Source organism: Eleutherodactylus coqui, chromosome 6, assembly GCF_035609145.1.
Source record: "Eleutherodactylus coqui strain aEleCoq1 chromosome 6, aEleCoq1.hap1, whole genome shotgun sequence".
NCBI lineage: Eukaryota > Metazoa > Chordata > Amphibia > Anura > Eleutherodactylidae > Eleutherodactylus > Eleutherodactylus coqui.
Genome location: NC_089842.1, coordinates 94,610,895 through 94,633,232, shown reverse-complemented (window position 1 = coordinate 94,633,232; position 22,338 = coordinate 94,610,895). Strand labels below are relative to the sequence as shown.

General features: G+C 44.9%; 1 protein-coding gene across 1 annotated transcript in view; it reads left to right on the top strand.

Moving 5' to 3' along the window:
* Nucleotides 1–22,338, top strand: part of SHANK1 (SH3 and multiple ankyrin repeat domains 1) — a 252,112-nt gene that overhangs the window by 28,583 nt on the left and 201,191 nt on the right. The window contains exons 2-5 of the mRNA XM_066572363.1: nt 1,607–1,810; nt 3,517–3,588; nt 10,671–10,779; nt 15,398–15,549. Coding sequence (XP_066428460.1) covers nt 1,607–1,810; nt 3,517–3,588; nt 10,671–10,779; nt 15,398–15,549 — 537 coding nt within the window. The remainder of the gene's footprint in view (nt 1–1,606; nt 1,811–3,516; nt 3,589–10,670; nt 10,780–15,397; nt 15,550–22,338) is intronic.

The following is a 22,338-nucleotide window of genomic DNA, read 5'->3' as shown; positions in this document are numbered from 1 at the left end:
CCTCTGCATCCCCCCGCTCACCCCTAGCGCCCCCCGAATCTTTTCGCCCGAGTAGTCGGTTACTCGGAAAAAGCGGTGCTCGATTGCAAAAATGCCCTAAACGAGTAAGTTCACTCATCTCTAGTAAAAATAAATGCCCAAAATAAAATAAAAAAAACATTATACCCACCTGTTTCGCTTTACCTGCTCCTGGCCTCTGCAGTCCGCACCTTGCCTGCACTGTTACCCTGTTGAATTCCGGGTAGAATGATCATGTGACAGGCATACATGATCATTGCAGCCAAGAACTGGCCTCAGTGATCACATGATCGCTCTACTTGGAAGTTCAGCTGGTGAACAGTTCAGCCATGGACTGCAGAGGCCGAGAGCAGGACACAGTTGAGTATATATATATATATATATATATATATATATATATATAAAGGGATTTATTACTATAGATTATAATAGACACTATTGCTGAGGTGAGAACTGGGGCTACGAGAGGAACTATTGAGGTGGGATCTGGGGTATATAGCAGGCAGTCTGCAATGGCAGCCCTGAGGGCTTTCAGAAGGCCCCCAGCTATCATGGCAACTGAACAGTACTCCGCTGTCAGAATTGACTGAGGCATTTAAAGGTTTAGCAGTAGAAATGAGCGAGCGTACTCGTTTAGGGCAATTTCGCAATCGAGCATCGCTTTTTTCGAGTACCCGCCTACTCGGGTGAAAAGATTCGGGGGTTGCCGGGGGTGAGTGGGGGGGATTGCAGAGGGGAGTGGGGGTGGGGGGAAAGAGAGCTCCCCCCTGTTCCCCACTGCTACCCCCTGCTCCACCACACCGCCCCCTGCCCCTCCCGGCGCCCCCCGAATCTTTTGGCCTGAGTAGTCAGTTACTCGAAAAAAGCGATGCTCGATTGCGAAATTGCCCTAAACGAGTACGTTCGCTCATCTCTATTTAGCAGCTGTGGTCAGCAGTGGTGGTGACTAGAGCTGTTGTTGGCGGGTGTCAGCTGTAAGAAACAACTGGCATCTGCATTGTATGGAGCGGGACCCCTGATCCCCCTCCATACAAACCCTAAACCTCCATGACATAAATGTATCTCCTGGAGCATTAAGCATTAATATATACATTCTGTGCTTCTCTCCTCCTACCATCTTTGTGGCTATGGCTGGTGGTTTGCCGACCCCTGCCTACTTGTGTTCACCCCACTTGCTGCTGCTTTGGGCTCACCTATAACTTAGAGCCACCTTGAGTTCCCAATTCGCCCTTGGCTCGAACCATGTGTCTTTGTCCGAGAACAGACACATACTGTGGTAAATTAATAAGCATCCCTTCTTACTGATGCTTCTTGGCCAGGCATTAACTTTGAAGAAGTGAAGATAATGTAGTGATTCTCAATTATTCATTGCGGTCTCTGGCTCGGCCTACAACCCAAGTCATGCTTTAGTGCTCTATAAGGCATTGGACATTGATTCACATGGGTAGTTACCTAAAGGTGACACTAGACAGGAGGAGAGTCATATTGCATCCCAATTTTTCTCAAACCCCTATGTTTCTTTACAAGATAGGCCTTATAACGTGTCATTATTTTAGCTTGGAATTTATATTTATTTATTTTTCCCCAGAAATGCCTCCGATTTAATCCAGATGCTACTATCTGGGTTGCAAAGCAGCAGATACTGTGCACCTTGAATGAGAGCCTGAAGGATGTCCTCAACTATGGCCTCTTCCAACCAGCAACCAATGGAAGAGATGCCAAGTTCTTGGATGAGGAGCGTCTCCTTCGGGAATATCCACAGTCCTTTGAGAAAGGGGTCCCATATTTGGAGGCAAGTATCACAATCGTTTGTTTGACATTGAAGCGTTGCTTTTAAGAGCAAGTAAAGAACGTTCATCATGAGGAAAGATGAAAAGTTGTAATAATTTGAGTTAAGGATTGTACTGATTATAGAATACGGTATTTCATCTGGTGGAAAATGTAATTGGTGTGATGTTTCTCTTCTAAATGGATTAGACACTTTCCTAGCGTTCTCTCGTTAATGATCAGTAATGGATAAAATGTTGCTGGCTATTGTCTTATTACTAGTTGAGATAGTAGAACCAGTTAGAAACTGGTTATGCACAAAAACTTCATCAATACCTGAGTGTTCTACTCCTCTACTTTCTAAGGCTGCTTTCACACATGCAGGGCCTGCTGTGAAATGTCCACTTGCGGAAATGCTGTTGCGTTTACAGTACAAGTCAAGTAAATGGGATTTTACAAATCTACCTCCCACATCCCGGATTTTTTTTTTTGCTGCATGAATGCTGGAAATTTGAAAGACACTGCGGTTTGCTAATCCACAGCAAGTCTATTCATGGTGCGGAAACTGTGCAGAAAAACAGCAGATTTTTTCCATAGAGATCAATGGAGAACATAAAAATCACACCAAAATCCGCAAATACACTTTTGTTGCAGATTTTGAAGCATTTCCTCTGTGGAAACGCATTGATTCTACTTATAAGTTTGGGTTTGTTGATGTTTAAAATCAATGTGTGACCTCAGTGCAGGAACTACCGCTACCATATTATAAATAGGCAACATATTCCGCAGTGGAAAATCCGCACAGAAAAACACAAATGCAAATACAAAAGACACAACAAAAACCGCAGCAAATTCCCCAAAGCTTGTAATTAGTGATGAGTGAGCATACTCACTAAGGGCAATTGCGCGAGCGAGCATTGCCCTTAGCGAGTACCAGCCCGCTCGAGTGAAAAGGTTTGGGTGCCGTCGGCGGGCAGGGAGCTGCGGGGGAGAGCGGGGAGGAACGGAGGGGAGATCTCTCTCTCTCCCTCTCTCCCCCCCCCCGCTCCCCCCTGCTGACTGCCGCAACTCACCGTTTCCCCCCGCGCTGGCAGCCAAACCTTTTCTCTCGAGCGGGCAGGTACTCACTAAGGGCAATGCTCGCTCGAGCAATTGCCCTTAGCGAGTATGCTCGCTCATCTCTACTTGTAATGTCTAGCCTTCTGCAGAATCTTCGCAGCTTTGATGTCCTGTGTGAAGGTAGCCTAAAGGTCTTTGTGACTTTGTTTTCCAGGAATGTCATTTAAGTCTGATTGGGCAGGATTAAGGTATGACCAGGTTGACTTGTCTCCTGAGTGTCTCCGCCTCTTTGACTACAAATAGGCAATTTTCATATGAGATTTTTTCAGATATTTGCTTGTACTACTAAGGACAGCTGTAGGAAGTATAGCAGCAGAACGGCCAGGTAGTGGTGGTGGTTTGGTCACAAAACGTTTCCATTATAACAATTATTATTATTACTAAAATGCTTCTAATAGCTTCTCATTGGCTTAACAATTTTCATAACTCAATTCATTGCAATGTACAGTTGAGTCTCCCTGGTGCCCGGTACTATGTTCTGCATCAGTGGGGATGGGACCTTCATCACAACTCCTATAACTATCCTAATATTGTACAATGTATATACAGGCCATAAAACAATGTGTATTCATGGCGGCAGTCTCATCTGTTAATAATTGATATTTCTCTTAGTTCCGCTACAAGACAAGAGTTTACAAACAGACTAATCTTGATGAAAAGCAATTGGCGAAGCTCCACACTAAAGTAAGTAGTTTACACTAAATAATAAGCACCCTATATTCATTTCATTTTGGTTAAAGTTCTAAAAGGAGGCCACACAATGTGGAATTTATGAAAATATAGACCCCTGCATGTACATTATTTTTTATGCTACACTTTCAAGTGCCATGCATTGTCAGAGCTCTTCGTGATAGTCTTCATATACAGATGTCCCTTAGAACAGTGGCCCCCAACCTTTTTTGCACCAAGGACTGGCTTCAAGCAAGAGTATGTTTTCATGGCCAGGCAGGGCGGGGTGGGAGTGGGGCAGCGGCGGGGCTTTTGTCATATGGGGGCATAGCATGGCAGAGCCCCCAGCTAATCAGAACCTGGGGGCGTCTACAAATGTCAAGACTGTTGTATTATGGTCACCGCCCCTAACTTCTGGTGGCGACATAATACAACAGTACCGGCCCCCTAACGCTGAAAGATGGCATGCCCCGCATAATATTCTCTGCCGGGAGAAGCATCTACTGAGACTAGCCCACACAGTGTGCTCTGAGCCGCCACAGAGCACACTGTCAGTGTTTAGTGTGGTCTGCGGCTACGCCGCAGACTGGCAATAAAACCCCCAATGGCCCGGTTCTGCTATGCGGACCGGTGGTTGGGGACCCCTGCCTTAGAACACTGTAATAAAGTACCATGCTTCTTTTTTTTTTGAAAATTACGAGATTTTTCTAGATTCTCACTCCTAGGTTGCTACAGATCAGCCACAGAGAGTAGAGAGTGAGGTGGGAGCATAGACCTGGTGCTATGAATTTTTCATGAAGCTTGGGTAATACTGTATATTACATAGCGGAAAATTATGCTGACTGCAAAAAAATGGACAAATTCAAATCGAAATTGACAATAAAGCCATAGGATGCATGCAAGACTTCCTCTTCGTTGCTTCGAAAATTGACCAGGCTCGAGAATCTACGCCAAAGATAAATCATAGGATAGCATTGGGGTGAAATGCAATGCTAAACATGGACAAAATCAGGAAAAGCAGGGATATTGGTATAGCAACTAAACACAGGATAGTGCAAACCATTGTTTACCCCATAGTCATGGATGGATGTGAAAGCTGGACTGCGAGAAAAGCTGATAGAAGGAGGATCGATGCGTTGGACCTGTGGTGCTGGCGAAAGCTGCTGCGTATACCCAGGACGGTGAGAGTAACAGAGAAGTCCTGAATCTTATAAGACCTGGTATATCACTGGAGGGCAAGATGGCCCGGCGAGCAGAGTCACTAGAAAAATCTATAATGCTTGGACAGATCAGTGGCAGAAGACAACCCGGCCACCAAAGAATATGATGGCCGATACTGTCAGAGCTGATACTGGCGTGGATATCACACAACTGAAAGCAACAGTGCAAAACCGAAAAACATGGAGGGAAGGAGCCTTTAGGGTCTCCAAGGGTTGTGATTGACTAAACGACTAACAATAATAACATAGCATGAACACATATTGTAGTCACTTTGGTAAACTGTATTAGCATATGTTCTTCAGTTACTGCAATTACTTCAATTATTTTCCATACCTTGAATTAAAAGATGACATCTTGAGAATCTCTCTGGCACCGGAGCCATTTATTTCTGAGCTTATATAGTGCAAAACACAGATAAATTACCAAACCAAGTTGTTTAGTGGAAAATAGTGAAGATCATTTATCAAGGTGTCGGCGGCTACAGAGATAATAAAATATCAATGATTTATGTGATGGGACAGTTAAGGGCTGCTTTACAGCCACACAGATGTATTTCTTCTTAATGGTGAAACAATAAGTGAGATGCAGATTGTCAGAGCAGAGTAAATGCCTTGTGCCAGCATTATGCTACACAGGTCTATTAGCAGACTGTACACCTGGCCTACAGACATGCTGCTTCCAATTACAGATGATTCAAGGATCTGCGGGTCATTATTAAAAAAAATATGAACTAGTATACAAAAGTCCAAGTGTGAATAACGGCACTGACTTTTGTATACAAAGTTCGCTACAGACCAATTCACAGCATTGTATTCTGCAATGCCATATTGGTTTAATAGGTTGGAGTCAAGTTTGATCTTCCAGGAGATATATATGTTGCACTTGTGAGAATACTAGATATGGGTTCCCCAGAGACCTGTCACTTTTATAGTGGAGATAACAAACTGAATTCAACCTGCTCAAAGATGCTTGACAAGCTTATGATGTTCTAAAGAAAGCACCGTGCAATCTGTGATAGAATACTATGTGAATGTATCTGGATGTCACAGAGAAAACATCAGTGTATTCACAGGGTCAATATAGTGTCTTTGTCTGTTACAAGACTGTGATATAATGCAGGTACAAGACATTCACAGGGTTGATATAGTGGCTTAGTCTATAAGACAATTATAATGTCAGAGCGCGGAAACAGCTCATTCTAGATGGTAGCAGTCCTTTGACTTAACTGTGATGTCATAAAAAATGTCACAATTTTGTCACATAGTTGGCTCAGTGAGATTAGTCTACACTGTATAGTGTGATGCTGTATAGTAAAACAAAAAAACGTTTGGTACCGTGTTAGCCAGCAGAGCAAAATGTGATTGTTCTCAGCAAGAGAAACCAAGTAATCTTGTAGATAGGATACCTTTTAATGGCTAACAAAAATACATGATGTTATAGCGAGCTTTCCAACCTACGCAAGGTTCTTCCTCAGGCATGTGGAATAGATCTGAAAAGGCATATAAAAAAGGCACAGACATGGTGTGATTAATTGGCACTTCAAATAATACCAGTACAAGATGGGTAGAGGAGTAAATACGTAAATAGTCCATTGATAAGGAATGTGAAAGTTTTATGGTCCCTAAATTTGTGTTAGGGGGTCATCAGCGTGTTATCTCTGCTACAGAATTTTCATATTCTTCACTGGTGTAGATAGCCCCCTCCGATATTAATTCCGGTCTTGACAGTGTCAAAGGTAGTAATACATTTGTATTCCCAAATTCTTCTGTGATGTAGAGATTTGAAATTGCCTCTTAATATGGTACCTTTAATGTGTTCCATGTTGTGTCCGTGACTTAAGAAATGTTCAGCCACAGGTAATTCTGTTCCTGTCTTATTTGTGTGGAGGGGACACCTCAGCCTTACTTTACGTTTTGTCCTGTTTCCCCAACATAAAGACACTTAACAGGATAACTAAATAGGACATTTACTGCAAAGCATCAGGTATACAACATCATACGTGGAACATGTGAATGTCCCGGGGATATTGTAGTCCTGCTGTATGTTAGGATTTGTATACTGTCTTTTGTCATATGTAAGTTACCATATTAAAAGGCAATTTCAATTCTCTACGTCACATGAGAATTTGGGAGTTCAAATGTATTACTACCTTTGACACTCTCCAGAACGGAATGACTATTGGAGGGGGCTACCTACACCACTGGAGAACATGAAAATCTATAGCGGAGATAACTTGCTGGTGACCCCCTAAACACAAATAAAACCATAAAACTTTCACATCCTTTATCAGCACCCTATTTACGTATTTACTCCTCTACCCATCTTGTACTGGTATTATTTTAAGTGCAAATGAATCACTCCATGTCTGTGCTTTTTCACCCTGTTATGGCATTGATTTAAGTGCAAATTAATCATACCAGGTCTGTGCCTGTTCATAGGTATGTATAAATGCATGTTTCTTCAGATCTACTCCATAAGCTTGAGGGAGGACCCGAAGTAGGTTAAAAAATTTGCTTTAGCATCATGTGTTTTTGTTAGCCATTAAAATGTATCATATCTACAAGATTACGTAGTTACTCTTACTGAGAACAATCACATTATACTGTAGAATGTGATTGTTCCTAGTAAGAGAAACCACATAATCTTGTAGATATGATACCTTTTAATGGCTAACAAAGATACATGATGTTAATGCGAACTTTTGGACTTTTGCTCTCAGTCCTTCATCAAGGCATAATGAAATGGACCCGAAGACAAATGCATATTTATACACATATACTTATGACAAGGCACATACATGGATGTGAATAATTTGCACTTAAAATAATAGTTACTGATAAGGGAGTGAAGGTTTTATGGTCCTTGAATTAGTGAATCCTACCACAGAATAACAAACATCTTTAAGAAGTCACTGATAAGAGAGTGAAGGTTTTATGGTACCTGAATTAGTGTTGGGGATGGAGGGTTTCACCAGGCCAGCAGTGTTATCTGTGCTATAGATTTCTCATACTTTCCTGTCACGAACTAATCCTTGTGAATAATTTAACCCTCTATTAACCCCTTGAGTGGCGGGTTTCCTACCACCCTGTCGTGCCCACCAGGGCAGGTTTTTTCAAATGGTCTAATCATTGAATTTCAACTAATTTTGCAGTTGCATCTCAAGAGCCATAACTTTTTCATTTTTCCATTGACACGGCCATATGAGGGCTTGTTTTTTGCGGGACAAGTTGTGATTTTTTTAAACAGGGGGGAGGAAAAAAAGAAATGGGGAAAAAAGAAAAAAAGGGGCCATGTCATTAAGGGGTTAAATAATGTATTAACTTCCTTCTCTGGGTCATTACGACGCATGGATACCACATGTGTGATTGTATTTTTGATTTTTTACAAAGTAAAGGGAGACAAGTGTTTTTATTATTTTTTTTATAATTTTTTACCCTTTTTTTTATTTTTTTATTTTTATTTTTTATTTTTATTTTTTTGTCCCTTTAGGGGAATTCCACAGGGACCCATCAGGACCCCCTGATCATATTCCGGGGGTCCGATGGTGACAGCCCTTTACATGCTGCAGTGACAGCCCTTTACATGCTGCAGTCACATAGACTGCCGCATGTAAAGGGTTAACACAGCAGAGATCGGAGGTTCTCTCTGATCTCTGCTGTAAGAGCAGGTACCTAGCTGTCCTCTGACAGCCAAGCACCAAGCTTTCCCTGCCACAAAGACCATCGGCTTGCTTCTGACAAGCCGATGGTCTCTATGGCAACCTGTAAAAAAAGCAGGAGATTGCCGGCATATCGGCAATATCTTCTGCTGGTTTTTCAAAGCCCTTGCTTTGTTCTCTGTGGGTCTGTGCAGGCAGAGCACATTGTCACAGCTTGTGGCATTGTGCTCTGGAGCTCCCATAGTGATACATAGCCCAGAAATCTTCCGGGCTATATCGCTATGAGCAGTGGAGCTCCTCCCGGAAAATTTTCCGGGCGTGCCACTCAAGGGGTTAAAAGTGTCAAAAGTTGTTATGAATTTATATTCCCAAATTCTTCTATGGCTTTGTGTCTTGAAATTGCCTTTCAATATCATAACTTTCATATCTTCTATATTGTGTCCATGACTAGAGAAATGCTCAGCCACAAGTAATTCTGTCTTCCTCTGTTTAATCGTATGGCGATGAGATCTCATCCTCGCTTAAAGTTTTTGTCCTGTTTCTTCAATATAAAGGTCACCAACAGGACATTTACTGCACAGGATCAGGTACACAACATCAGACGTGGAACATGTGAATGTCCCAGGGATCTTATAGTGCTGTTGTGTGCTGGGGATTTGTATCCTGTCCGCAATTAGTACATGTGAGCAGGTCTTGCAGCTCCTTACCTTACAGGGATAAGTTACTTTTTGTGTATTAGAGGGCAATGCACTCCTGATTATAAAGTTCCTCAAATTTGGAGGTTGCCTGTAACACAGAAGTGGAGGGTCCGGGAATATGATTTTCAGATTCTCATCTTTGTGTAGGGTACGATGGAGTTTCTTTGCGGTTTTCCTTAGTACCTTCAGCTGTGGATTGTAGGTCACTACTAGAGGTACACGATTGTTTCCTTCCTTCTCTGTGTATGGGAGTAGTTGATTCCTGGGTATCCTGGTGGCTCTGGTGATTTGGTCATCAATTGAGGTGGGATGGTAGCCCTAATTCAAAAATGTATTTTTAAAATGGTATAAATGTTCCTCTTTGTCCATTGGGTTGGAACAGATCCAGTTGTATCTGATGGCCTGGCTGTAAACGATGGACTTTTTTGATGTGTTTAGGGTGGAAGCTGTCCCATCTGAGGTATGTGGGCTGATCAATCGGTTTCCAGTATAGGGATGTCTGTATTGAGTTGTTTGAAATTTTTATGGTGGTGTCCAAAAAGTTTATTTCCGTATATGAGTATCTTAATGTCAAGTTTATGGTGGGTGGAATGCATTGAATCTCTCATATAATTTTATTAGTTCTTGTTTGGAGTTGATCCAGATGATTATAATGTCATCAATGTAGCAGAAGTAGGCCAGTGGTTTGCTGGAGTAGGAGGCCAGAAAGTCACTCTCCAGTTTTGCCACGAAAAGGTTAACATATTGCGGTTCCTTTTTACTGACCATGGCGGTTCCGGTGAGTTGTAGGAATATCTCTTTGCCAAAGTACAAATAATTGTGTGTGAGGATGAATCTTGTGAGTTGTAACATGGATTCAGAGGCAACCCCATTGGCCTCAAGGTGTGCCTGGCAGGTGGTCAGTTAATCCTCATGTGGGATGTTGGAGTATAAGGATTCCACATCCCTGGTGGCCAGGATGGCACTATCAGGGAGAGGACCAATGGTTGATAGTTTGTTCAATAGGTCTGTGGTGTCTTGCAAGTAGCTGGTTGTGTTTCTCACCAGTGGTTTGAGGACCCCTTCTACCCATCCTGAAATTCCTTCAGCGAGGGTTCTCACACCTGAGATTATACTGTATAGTGACATGCTAAGTCTCTGACCTGTAATAATTCACAAACAGGCAAGATTGATAGTCATTTCTAAGGTTTCTGATATTATTAATTATCCCACAAATGTAATTTAAAGGCTATGGAAACATTTATGCTTGAAAATCACACAGATCTTGCTAAGTCCCTACAGAAAAAAATTATGCCTTTATTGGGGGTTTTGCATTGTTTTCACATTAATTGCTGCATGGCATACTACCATTACATGTGAACTCAGGCTTAAGCTTCAAATGGATGGCATTTTGAATCTTTGCCCCGGATAAATGGAAACCTAGCTATGCCTCTGGTCAATGGACTACATGTCTATGCTGTCATAAAAACCCTACATTGTACTGAACTGTCTTATATCACTTATTATCTTTTCTGTTGCAGGCTGGTCTGAAAAAATTCCTGGAATATGTACAACATGGCTCAGCTGAGAAAGTGGCCAGGTTGTTGGATAAAGGCTTGGATCCCAATTATCACGACTCCGAAGGTGGAGGTAAAATGTAATACCCTTTGGAAGAGATAGTTCACATGTACACCCTTTACACTAGCCCATTAGGGAGATAATACTATTTCACTGCCATTACAGGGTGGGAAACTATTACATTGGTCCACCAGAGAATGGATTCTCATACAGCATGGTAGAGGTGGAACTGCTGAATGCTAGGTCAGGGCACCTAAGGGGGTTGAAAACAACCCCTCTCCATATACCCTTAGTCTATCCATATATTCCATGGTCACCCATTGCAATACCACTACATTTTTCATAGACACAGCTCTCCACAGCTGATCTCCAGGAGCTAGAATGGCAGCAATCAGCTGATGACCAGGGCAGCTTTCTTGAAAGAACATTAAGGGACATTTGTAAAGGGTTTGCGCCAGAATTCTGCAGTAGGAAAGTTGCAAACTTTTGCACAAGTCCTCTTGCACAAAAATATGCAATCTGTAGGACCATTAACCTGATAGAAAACACCAGGGGAACATTGGACAGTCACCATCATGTCTGATTTCTTTGGCCAGCTTCAGTGTTCCTTAAAAACAAAGGACAGTACTCACCACCAATAGTTATACATGTCAGCATCTTAACGGGGACTCTTTAAGTCAATGTATGGATATTTCAGTAAAACTTTATTGACAGGATTAAAAAAAAACAAACACATTTCATTAGTGGTCTGTAGAACATCAGAGGAAAAGCTGAGGCTTACCATATATAAATATTTCTTAGTGGATTTACATACTCGCCTTTCATGCATGCTGTGTTTGCTGCTTATGTGCGTATTACACAGATGGTAGCTAGGCTGTAATATGTTCCCTTAGGCCTTGTTCTTTCACATGAGATATTTTGTAGCCTGAAAGAACCCATTGGAAACCATGAGCTTCACATACATGCGTTTTGTAGCGGGAATTTGTAGCCCATGTGAAAGAGGCCTAATTAAGCTCTTTTATATACAGTATAATGTGATTTATTGTAATTTTTGGCTTTTTCACCCATTTTATATACACTTCCAGTGTCCCATTCTGTTATTTTAAATAATAGCACTTAGCGTATGTACCTTGTTCCCTGGGCTCCATTATGGGGAATGGTGGCCCTATTGCCCACTCTCTAGTGCTGTAGTGGCTCTTATAAACAAGTACACAGAGATCAAATGTGCCCATGGATTTATATTCAGGCAGTGGCTTTGAAAAGAATAGTTTAAAATATCTTTCCTATAGAGAGTATAATGAAGAACTTAGTACCACCTTTACACCGATGACACTCAAATCTGCCTATCTGTCCCAGATGTTACCTCTTTTCTACACAGAATCCCAGACTGTCTATCAGCTATATTGGTCTCCTTCTCTTCCAGATTTATAAAACTCAGCATGAAGAAAACTGAAATCATTATCTTTCCCCCATCTGACTCAACACCCCTATCTCATTTAGCCCTCCTACCAGAACTCTCAATCACAATCAATGGCTCTATGCTTGCCACGGTCTCCCAAGTCCACTGCCTCAGCGTAACCTTTTAATTTTGCCTTTTACTTTAAACCATACACCCAAACCTTACCAGGTCCCACCACCTCTTATTCAATTTTTTTCTTGAATCCACTCTTTCCTCAACCTCTTGTCCACAAAAATTCTAGCACATGCCCCCATCATCTCCCCTCTACAGCAACATCCTTTTCTGTGGCCTCTTATCCGACACTCTTGCTTTCTTCCAATCCATCCTCAATTCTGCTGCCTGGTTATGCTACCTCTCTTCTCAATTTTATCTCTGTCTTTTCCCTGTGCCAATCCCTTCTCTGGATACACATTGCTCAGCGAATCCAGTTCAAAATATTATGGATGACCTATAAAGCCATTCAGAACCTGTCCCCTCTTTATATCTCAGACCTAATTTCCTGATACCTCCCCACCAGGGCCGTATTTATAATAAGGCGCTTGAAGGCACATGCCTAGGGCATCCAGAAGGAGGGGGGGGGGGGGCATCACTTTACAGCTATCATTAGTGGTTTATTATGTTTGTGTAAGCTTAGTGCTGCTGATCATCCAGCTGTAAAGCAGTTTAGCAGCAATAAACATCCAGAGCCCAGCACAAAAGATTGAGACAGAATCCCCAACAGAACGGTAGACTTAAATGAGTAAAATGGAGACCACAGATTCCCATGTGTTATTTTTGGAGGACAGAATAATTGAGTCGATTATGCTATTCTGTCATCCCGAAATAAACAGAAAAGTATGGAAACCACATGAAATGGAGATACCCTCAGACTCCATTTAATTAATTAAAATCTATGGTACCATCCAGGGTTCTGAGCAATTACACAGAACCACAGGACTAAAAGTTTGGGTGAACAGTAAAACATAGTGTGAACCCAGAATTATATAGGGTACATTCAGACTCTGAGTCTAGGGCAGCACTCTGGTCCTCGCAAAGCCTTCTTCTTTTGCTGTATTCTTTGTCTGCTCCTCACTCAGCCATATCCAACACTCCTCCCAGGCATCGCCCATACTCTGGAACTCACTACGCCAAACTATATCAGACTCTCCCTCACTGCTACTACACTTCCATATGAGCAGCATCTACCCGCACTATTGTCTCCTTCCACCTTCCCTTGTAGATGGTAAGTCCCTGCAGGCAAAGTCCTCACAAAGACCTCTATGGTCGAGACTTTGTAGGTAATGAATGCATAAAGTTTGTTTTCTATTTTACACCAAAGATGCTGCCACATGCACCTTTTTGCTCTTTATGATCTTTGGATTCTGGATCTAGTGACTTTGCATCAGAGCCTTGCCACTGTGGTGATACAGATCGTTTCTGAGGTCTATTATGATCCATCATGATTTGTTAGAATTAGAGATGAGCGAATATACTCGTTTCGAGTAATTACTCGATCGAGCACCGCGATTTTCGAGTACTTCCGTACTCGGGTGAAAAGATTCGGGGGGAGCCGGGGGCGGGGGAGGCGTGGCGGAGCGGGGGTAGCAGCGGGGAACAGGGGGGAGCCCTCTCTCTCTCACTCTCCCCCCCACTCCCCGCTGCAACCCCCCACTCACCCACGGCGCCCCCCGAATCTTTTCACCCGAGTACGGAAGTACTCGAAAATCGCGGCGCTCGGGCGAAAAAGGGGCGTGGCTGAGTAGGTTTGCTCATCTCTAGTTAGAATCCATAGTTTCCACCATCATTGACATAATAGGTCCATCAGGTTTCAGTATTTTGTCTGGCTAGAAGACTGCAGCATATACACTATTCTGACCATCAAATAGCATTATTCTTGCCTTTAAAAAAAATAATGTATCTAAACCCCTGATGGCCACATTATTATTTTTTTTGATATTCATACATATATATTCAATATAATATTCATTTCACAATGATATCCAGTAGAATCGATAAGTTCGCATTTGAAAATGGATCAATCCTAACTGCAGATCAATCCTAATTATGGACTGCAGCTATGGCACTAGTATGAACAGAGAATATCCTAATGTATAACATACCCATTCCTAGAATTAGACATATGCATTCATTCTTGATTGTACAGTAAATGTACTACTAGATATCTTCTACTTATGTGCTAATCCAGGTAGGAGAAGAGTCATAGGAGAATGACAACGACACACAAAAATGACAGGCAGACATATTTGTATGCTAGTGGGTGAATGGGGGACAAAATAGTGTCCTTGAAAGCCTTTGAATTAGCCATTTATGCTTACTTAAAGGGGTTGTCCCGCGGCAGCAAGTGGGTCTATACACTTCTGTATGGCCATAATAATGCACTTTGTAATGTACATTGTGCATTAATTATGAGCCATACAGAAGTTATAAAAAGTTTTTTACTTACCTGCTCCGTTGCTAGCGTCCTCGTTCCCATGGAGCCGACTAATTTTCGCCCTCCGATGGCCAAATTAGCCGCGCTTGCGCAGTCCGGGTCTTCTGCAGTCTTCTATGGAGCCGCTCGTGCAGAATGCAGGCTCCGTGTAGCTCCGCCCCGTCACGTGCCGATTCCAGCCAATCAGGAGGCTGGAATCGGCAATGGACCGCACAGAAGAGCTGCGGTCCACGGAGACAGAGGATCCCGGCGGCCATCTTCAGCGGTAAGTATTGAAGTCACCGGAGCGCGGGGATTAAGGTAAGCGCTCCGGTAAGCTTTTTTTACCTCCCTGCATCGGGGTTGTCTCGCGCCGACCGGGGGGGGGGGGGGTTGAAAAAAAAAAAAACCCGTTTCGGCGCGGGACAACCCCTTTAACTATCCCACCAGATATAATTTATGCATTTTTTTATTCAGCACTACATTTTGGAAACTAATGGTATGAAACATATAAATAGAACAAATAATGTTTTTTTTCTCCTATGGATGCCTGATAAAGAAGTGTTATATCACAAAGAAATGTTATCATATACTGGGAGGGTATCATATACCACCGGAGGTGGTGAGTTCTCCTTCAATGGAAGTGCTGAAACAAAGACTGGACAGACATCTGTCTGGGATGATTTAGTGATCCTGCACTAAGCAGGAGGTTGGACCAGATGACCCTGGAGGTCCCTTCCAACTCTACCATTCTATGACTGTATTGAATTGCACATTGAATTGTACATTTACAATGATTGATGCCATTTGTTCCTCTATAGAGACGCCATTGACCATGGCTGCACAAATGGAAGGTACTGTGGATGTCATTAGGATGCTTTGCCTTGGAGGGGCCCATATTGACTTCCGTGCCCGTGATGGCACCACAGCTCTCCACAAGGCTGTCTGCTCCAGAAATTACAATGCTCTTATGGTAAGATGAACACATTTGTTGCAGTGGGTTATTTTATAAAACTAATTTCTGTCACTACTGCAATGCCCATACACTTGGTCCCTTGAATCCAACTCAATATTATATGATATATCTTCTGTGGCCAGCGCCACAGCAAAACTTGATGCAGTTGGGCACCAATGCAAAATCTTTAACCGGTTAAAATGTGCATCAAATCTTTGGGTGCCTTGAGTGGGCATAAGCTGCTTAAGACCCATGTGCCTGCACATTTTATAATTTGCCACTGGTGCCCATACATCCTACATAGTTGTGGGCCGAGGGCTGCTCCTCCAAAACTCTACCATTAGCATGTACACTCTCCTTGTCCAAGTGCGCACTTTTATTTTTTAGGGAAAGGGAATAAGCCACTGCCAAACATCTCCCGTGGGAATAAAAGACTAGGCTGGTTAAAAACCAACCTTGATACATAGAGGAAAAAGCAAAAAAATATAGAGAGCGCCTCGGGAGATGATGTCAATCCAAAGGGGGATGTTGATGAAGGCACTATATATATATATATATATATATATATATATATATATAAATATATATATATATATACCGCTTGATCTTCAGTCCTCACTCCAATCCTCTTGAAGAACAAAAGGAGAGCTGCAGAAAAAGGCTGGGGGTTCTGAAAATCAGAGCTCCCCCAGGTGAAAAATGGCACAATTGTCAGAAAAATATCTGTGCTCAAACGGTGAGGAGAAAAAAGATCAGAAGAATGCGTGTAAATTCCACGCCAGAGGTAGTACATAAACACTTACTTGAGAAATGTGCTGGGATAGCACCGAAATGCGTCGCCAAAATAAAAGTTTCATCCTATTGCACACCCTGATGTCCGTGTGCATTGATATTCGTGACTGACACTCAGAGGAGGGGGTTTCTGCGTATCATACCCCCCTCCTTTCCAAGTAAGTGTTTATGGACTACCTCTGGCGTGTGATTTACACGCATTCTTCTGATCTTTTTTCTCCTCACCGTTTGAGCGCAGATATTTCTCTGACAATTGTGCAACCTTGATACATGACATTTATAGTACATTATCCAAAATATGTAAAATTCTTGATTAAATCAGCCATCGATGCCGAAGGGATGAAAAATGTAAAATTGCATTCAAGAAAATAACTGAACCATTTTTAATTTTTTGAAGTGGATATTTTTTCAGTGAAGAAGAAACAAATTCATATTTCACATTCTAGACAAATCTCTATGACACTCGAAGAGAAGGACATGGAAGACATCTCTCATACATCCATCCAGAGTAAACCTCCACATCCTCGTGATTGATACAGCAAATCCCTGAGAGATGGGATATTAGGAGTGATGATTTGACTTTAATGCATGCTATCTATTTTTCTGCTTCTCCCTGTGATTTCGACATCACTAAAGAGCAATCATATATAACTGCTTGATGCCCATATATAAAATGAATGAAGCAATACTGGTATGCTGTACACATACACGTATCTAAATACATAAAGCAGCAGACAACCATCTAGCTAGGCTATTCCCTAAATACCTTGAGTTTTAATGACAGCTTTACAGCATAAATACTATACAGTATATAGAGATGTATCCTGTTTGCTGTTTACATGCATGTCTAGTGTCCGAGGAGCGGGTCCTCAGCCTAGGAGACAGCGGGGTACAGTTTGGGCCTTGTCATGGGGCTCTACCATCTCCCACCCAGAGGGTAGCACAGGACCCGTCCAAGTAACTGAGGGTAGATCTTTCAAAGGGTAACCCACTACGTGGTTTACCTTAGCGATCTGTTGTCACAGGTGACGCCACTGTTCCTTCCTCTGCTGTGAATCTGGATGGTGAAATAAATGGTCCACACTCACAGGGAAAGTTTAAATAGCAAAGCCGGGAACGGTCGGCAGAGCTCCTTTACATGTAGAAACTTATTTACAGTATAATCAAAGTATTAATCACGCCAATAGGATAATTGGTGCAGAAATCACAAAGTGGTGCGACAGGGAGGATATCATGGGTTCACAGAGGAATCTACAGTCCCAGTTATCTGTAGGGCTCCGTGTCTGGTATGAACGCCTCTTTCTCTCTCCAGCTCTCTACTGGTTAGCACTCACATTTAGGATACACAACACACTGCAATGGCGGTTCCACTCTCTCAGTGGGTTAATACACCACTAAAATTTCCAGGTTGAAAGGGGCCCAGGGACGGCTGGGGATGTCTTTCAGCCTCCTCCATTCCGGCCAACACAGAACTGAAGGTGTCTATGTGAGTTCCTTGCCAGGCTAGGACTGGAAGTAGAGGACCTCGAACTAAGGTCTTGCATCCACATATACAGAAGTGCAATACACATCATATTCATGCAACATGAAAGACACTGACAACTAGAGATGAGCGAGCACCAAAATGCTCGGGTGCTCGTTACTCGGGACGAAATTTTCGCGATGCTCGAGGGTTCGTTTCGAGTAACGAACCCCATTGAAGTCAATGGGCAACCCGAGCATTTTTGTATATCGCCGATGCTCGCTAAGGTTTCCATTTGTGAAAATCTGGGCAATTCAAGAAAGTGATGGGAACGACACAGAAACGGATAGAGCAGGCGGGGGGCTACATGTTGGGCTGCATCTCAAGTTCCCAGGTCCCACTATTAAGCCACAATAGCGGCAAGAGTGGGCCCCCCTCCCCCCAAACAATTTTTACTTCTGAAAAGCCCTCATTAGCAATGCATACCTTAGCTAAGCACCACACTACCTCCAACAAAGCACAATCACTACCTGCATGACACTCCGCTGCCACTTCTCCTGGGTTACATGCTGCCCAGCCCCCCCCCCCTGCACGACCCAGTGTCCACAGCGCACACCAAATTGTCCCTGCGCAGCCTTCAGCTGCCCTCATGCCACACCACCCTCATGTCTATTTTTAAGTGCGTCTGCCATGAGGTGGAACCGCAGGCACACACTGCAGAGGGTTGGCACGGCTAGGCAGCGACCCTCTTTAAAAGGGGCGGGGCAATAGCCCAAAATGCTGTACAGAAGCAATGAGAAATCCAATCCTGTGCCACCTCCATCTGGAGCTGCACACGTGGGCATAGCAATGGGGAACCCATGTGCCACACACTATTCATTCTGTCAAGGTGTCTGCATGCCCCAGTCAGACCGCGTTTTTTTATAAATAGTCACAGGCAGGTACAACTCCGCAATGGGAATTCCGTGTGCACCCACAGCATGGGTGGCTCCCTGGAACCCGCCGGCGGTACATAAATATATCCCATTGCAGTGCCCAGCACAGCTGATGTAATGTCATGTTAAATGCAGGTGGGCTTCGGCCACACTGCATGCCCCAGTCAGACTGGGGTTCTTTAGAAGTAAACACATGCAGTTACAACTCCGTGTGGACCGACAGCATGGGTGGGTGCCAGGAAGCCACCGGCGGTACATAAATATATCCCATTGTATTGCCCATCACAGCTGAGGTAATGTCATGTTAAATGCAGGTGGGCTTCGGCCCACACTGCATGCCCCAGTCAGACTGGTGTTCTTTAGAAGTGGACACATGCAGTTACAACTCCCTGTGGACCCACAGCATGGGTGGCTCCCTGGAACCCACCGGCGGTACATAAATATATCCCATTGCAGTGCCCAGCACAGCTGAGGTAACGTCAGCTTTAATGCAGGTGGGCTAAAAATTACTAGGATTACAATGTAGGCGAGGGCCCCAAAAAATTGGTGTACCAACAGTACAAATGTACTTCAGAAAAATTGCCCATGCCCAACCAAGAGGGCAGGTGAAACCCATTAATCGCTTTGGTTAATGTGGCTTAATTTGTAACTAGGCCTGTAGGCAGCCCAGTTAAAATAAAAATTGGTTCAGGTGCAAGTTTCAATGCTTTATTCAATAGAGAATTGAAACGTATAAACATTGTTTACAAAAGTTATATGACTGAGCCTTGTGGGCCTAAGAAAAATTGCCCGTTCGGCGTGATTACATGAGGTTTCAGGAGGAGGAGCCGGAGGAGGAGGATGAATATAATACACAGATTGATGAAGCTAAAAGGTCCCCCTTTTTGATGGTGATAGAGAATGATGCTTCCATCCGCGGGTGCAGCCTAGGTATTGTTTAGGTATCGCTGCTGTCCGCTGGTGGAGAAGAAAAGTCTGGGGAAATCCAGGCTTTGTTCATCTTTATGAGTGTAAGCCTGTCGGCACTGTCGGTTGACAGGCGGGTACGCTTATCCGTGATGATTCCCCCAGCCGCACTAAACACCCTCTCTGACAAGACGCTAGCCGCAGGACAAGCAAGCACCTCCAGGGCATAGAGCGCGAGTTCAGGCCACGTGTCCAGCTTCAACACCCAGTAGTTGTAGGGGGCAGAGGCGTCACCGAGGACGGTCGTGCGATCGGCTACGTACTCCCTCACCATCCTTTTACAGTGCTCCCGCCGACTCAGCCTTGACTGGGGAGCGGTGACACAGTCTTGCTGGGGAGCCAGAAAGCTGTCAAAGGCCTTAGAGAGTGTTCCCCTGCCTGTGCTGTACATGCTGCCTGATCTCTGCGCCTCCCCTGCTACCTGGCCCTCGGAACTGCACCTTCTGCCACTAGCGCTGTCGGATGGGAATTTTACCATCAGCTTGTCCGCCAGGGTCCTGTGGTATAGCATCACTCTCGAACCCCTTTCCTCTTCGGGTATGAGAGTGGAAAGGTTCTCCTTATACCGTGGGTTGAGCAGTGTGTACACCCAGTAATCCGTAGTGGCCAGAATGCGTGTAACACGAGGGTCACGAGAAAGGCATCCTAACATGAAGTTAGCCATGTGTGCCAGGGTATCTGTACGCAACACATGGCTGTCCTCACTAGGAAGATCACTTTCAGGATCCTCCTCCTCCTCAGGCCATACACGCTGAAAGGATGACAGGCAAGCAGCATGGGTACCCTCAGCCGTGGGCCAAGCTGTCTCTTCCCCCTCCTCCTCATGCTCCTCCACCTCCTCCTCCTCCTCAACGCGCTGAGATATAGACAGGAGGGTGCTCTGACTATCCAGCGACATACTGTCTTCCCCCGCCTCTGTTTCCAAGCGCAAAGCGTCTGCCTTTATGCTTTGCAGGGAACTTCTCAAGAGGCATAGCAGAGGAATGGTGATGCTAATGATTGCAGCATCCCCGCTCACCATCTGGGTAGACTCCTCAAAGTTTCCAAGGACCTGGCAGATGTCTGCCAACCAGGCCCACTCTTCTGTAAAGAATTGAGGAGGCTGACTCCCACTGCACCGCCCATGTTGGAGTTGGTATTCCACTATAGCTCTACGCTGCTCATAGAGCCTGGCCAACATGTGGAGCGTAGAGTTCCACAGTGTGGGCACGTCGCACAGCAGTCGGTGCACTGGCAGATTAAACCGATGTTGCAGGGTCTGCAGGGTGGCAGCGTCTGTGTGGGACTTGCGGAAATGTGCGCAGAGCCGGTGCACCTTTCCGAGCAGGTCTGACAAGCATGGGTAGCTTTTCAGAAAGCGCTGAACCACCAAATTAAAGACATGGGCCAGGCATGGCACGTGCGTGAGGCTGCCGAACTGCAGAGCCGCCACCAGGTTACGGCCGTTGTCACACATGACCATGCCCGGTTGGAGGCTCAGCGGCGCAAGCCAGCAGTCGGTCTGTCTGTCAGACCCTGCAGCAGTTCGTGGGCCGTGTGCCTCTTCTCTCCTAAGCTGAGTAGTTTCAGCACGGCCTGCTGACGCTTGCCCACCGCTGTGCTGCCACGCCGCGCGACACCGACTGCTGGCGACGTGCTGCTGCTGACACATTTTGATTGCGAGACAGAGGTTGCGTAGGAGGAGGAGGAGGAGGGTGGTTTAGTGGAGGAAGCATACACCGCCGCAGATACCACCACCGAGCTGGGGCCCGCAATTCTGGGGGTGGGTAGGTCGTGAGCGGTCCCAGGCTCTGACTCTGTCCCAGCCTCCACTAAATTCACCCAATGTGCCGTCAGGGAGATAAAGTGGCCCTGCTCGCCTGTGCTTGTCCACGTGTCCGTTGTTAAGTGGACCTTGGCAGTAACCGCGTTGGTGAGGGCGCGTACAATGTTGCGGGAGATGTGGTCATGCAGGGCTGGGACGGCACATCGGGAAAAGTAGTGGCGACTGGGAACCGAGTAGCGCGGGGCCGCCGCCGCCATCATGCTTTTGAAAGCCTCCGTTTCCACAAGCCTATATGGCAGCATCTCCAGGCTGATCAATTTGGCTATGTGCATGTTTAACGCTTGAGCGTGCGGGTGAGTGGCGGCGTACTTCCGCTTGCGCTCAAACACTTGCGCTAGCGACGGCTGGACGCTGCGCTGAGAGACATTGGTGGATGGGGCCGAGGACAGCAGAGGTGAGGATGTGGGTGCAGGCCAGGAGACGGTAGTGCCTGTGTCCTGAGAGGGCGGTTGGATCTCAGTGGCAGGTTGGGGCACAGGGGGAGAGGCAGTGGTGCAAACCGGAGGCAGTGAACGGCCTTCGTCCCACCTTGTGGGGTGCTTGGCCATCATATGTCTGCGCATGCTGGTGGTGGTGAGGCTGGTGGTGGTGGCTCCCCGACTGATCTTGGCGTGACAGAGGTTGCACACCACTGTTCGTCAGTCGTCTGCACTCTCAGTGAAAAACTGCCAGACCTTTGAGCACCTCGGCCTCTGCATGGTGGCATGGCGCGAGGGGGCGCTTTGGGAAACAGTTGGTGGATTATTCGGTCTGGCCCTGCCTCTACCCCTGGCCACCGCACTGGCTCTTCCAACCTGCCCTGCTGCTGCACTTGCCTCCCCCTCTGA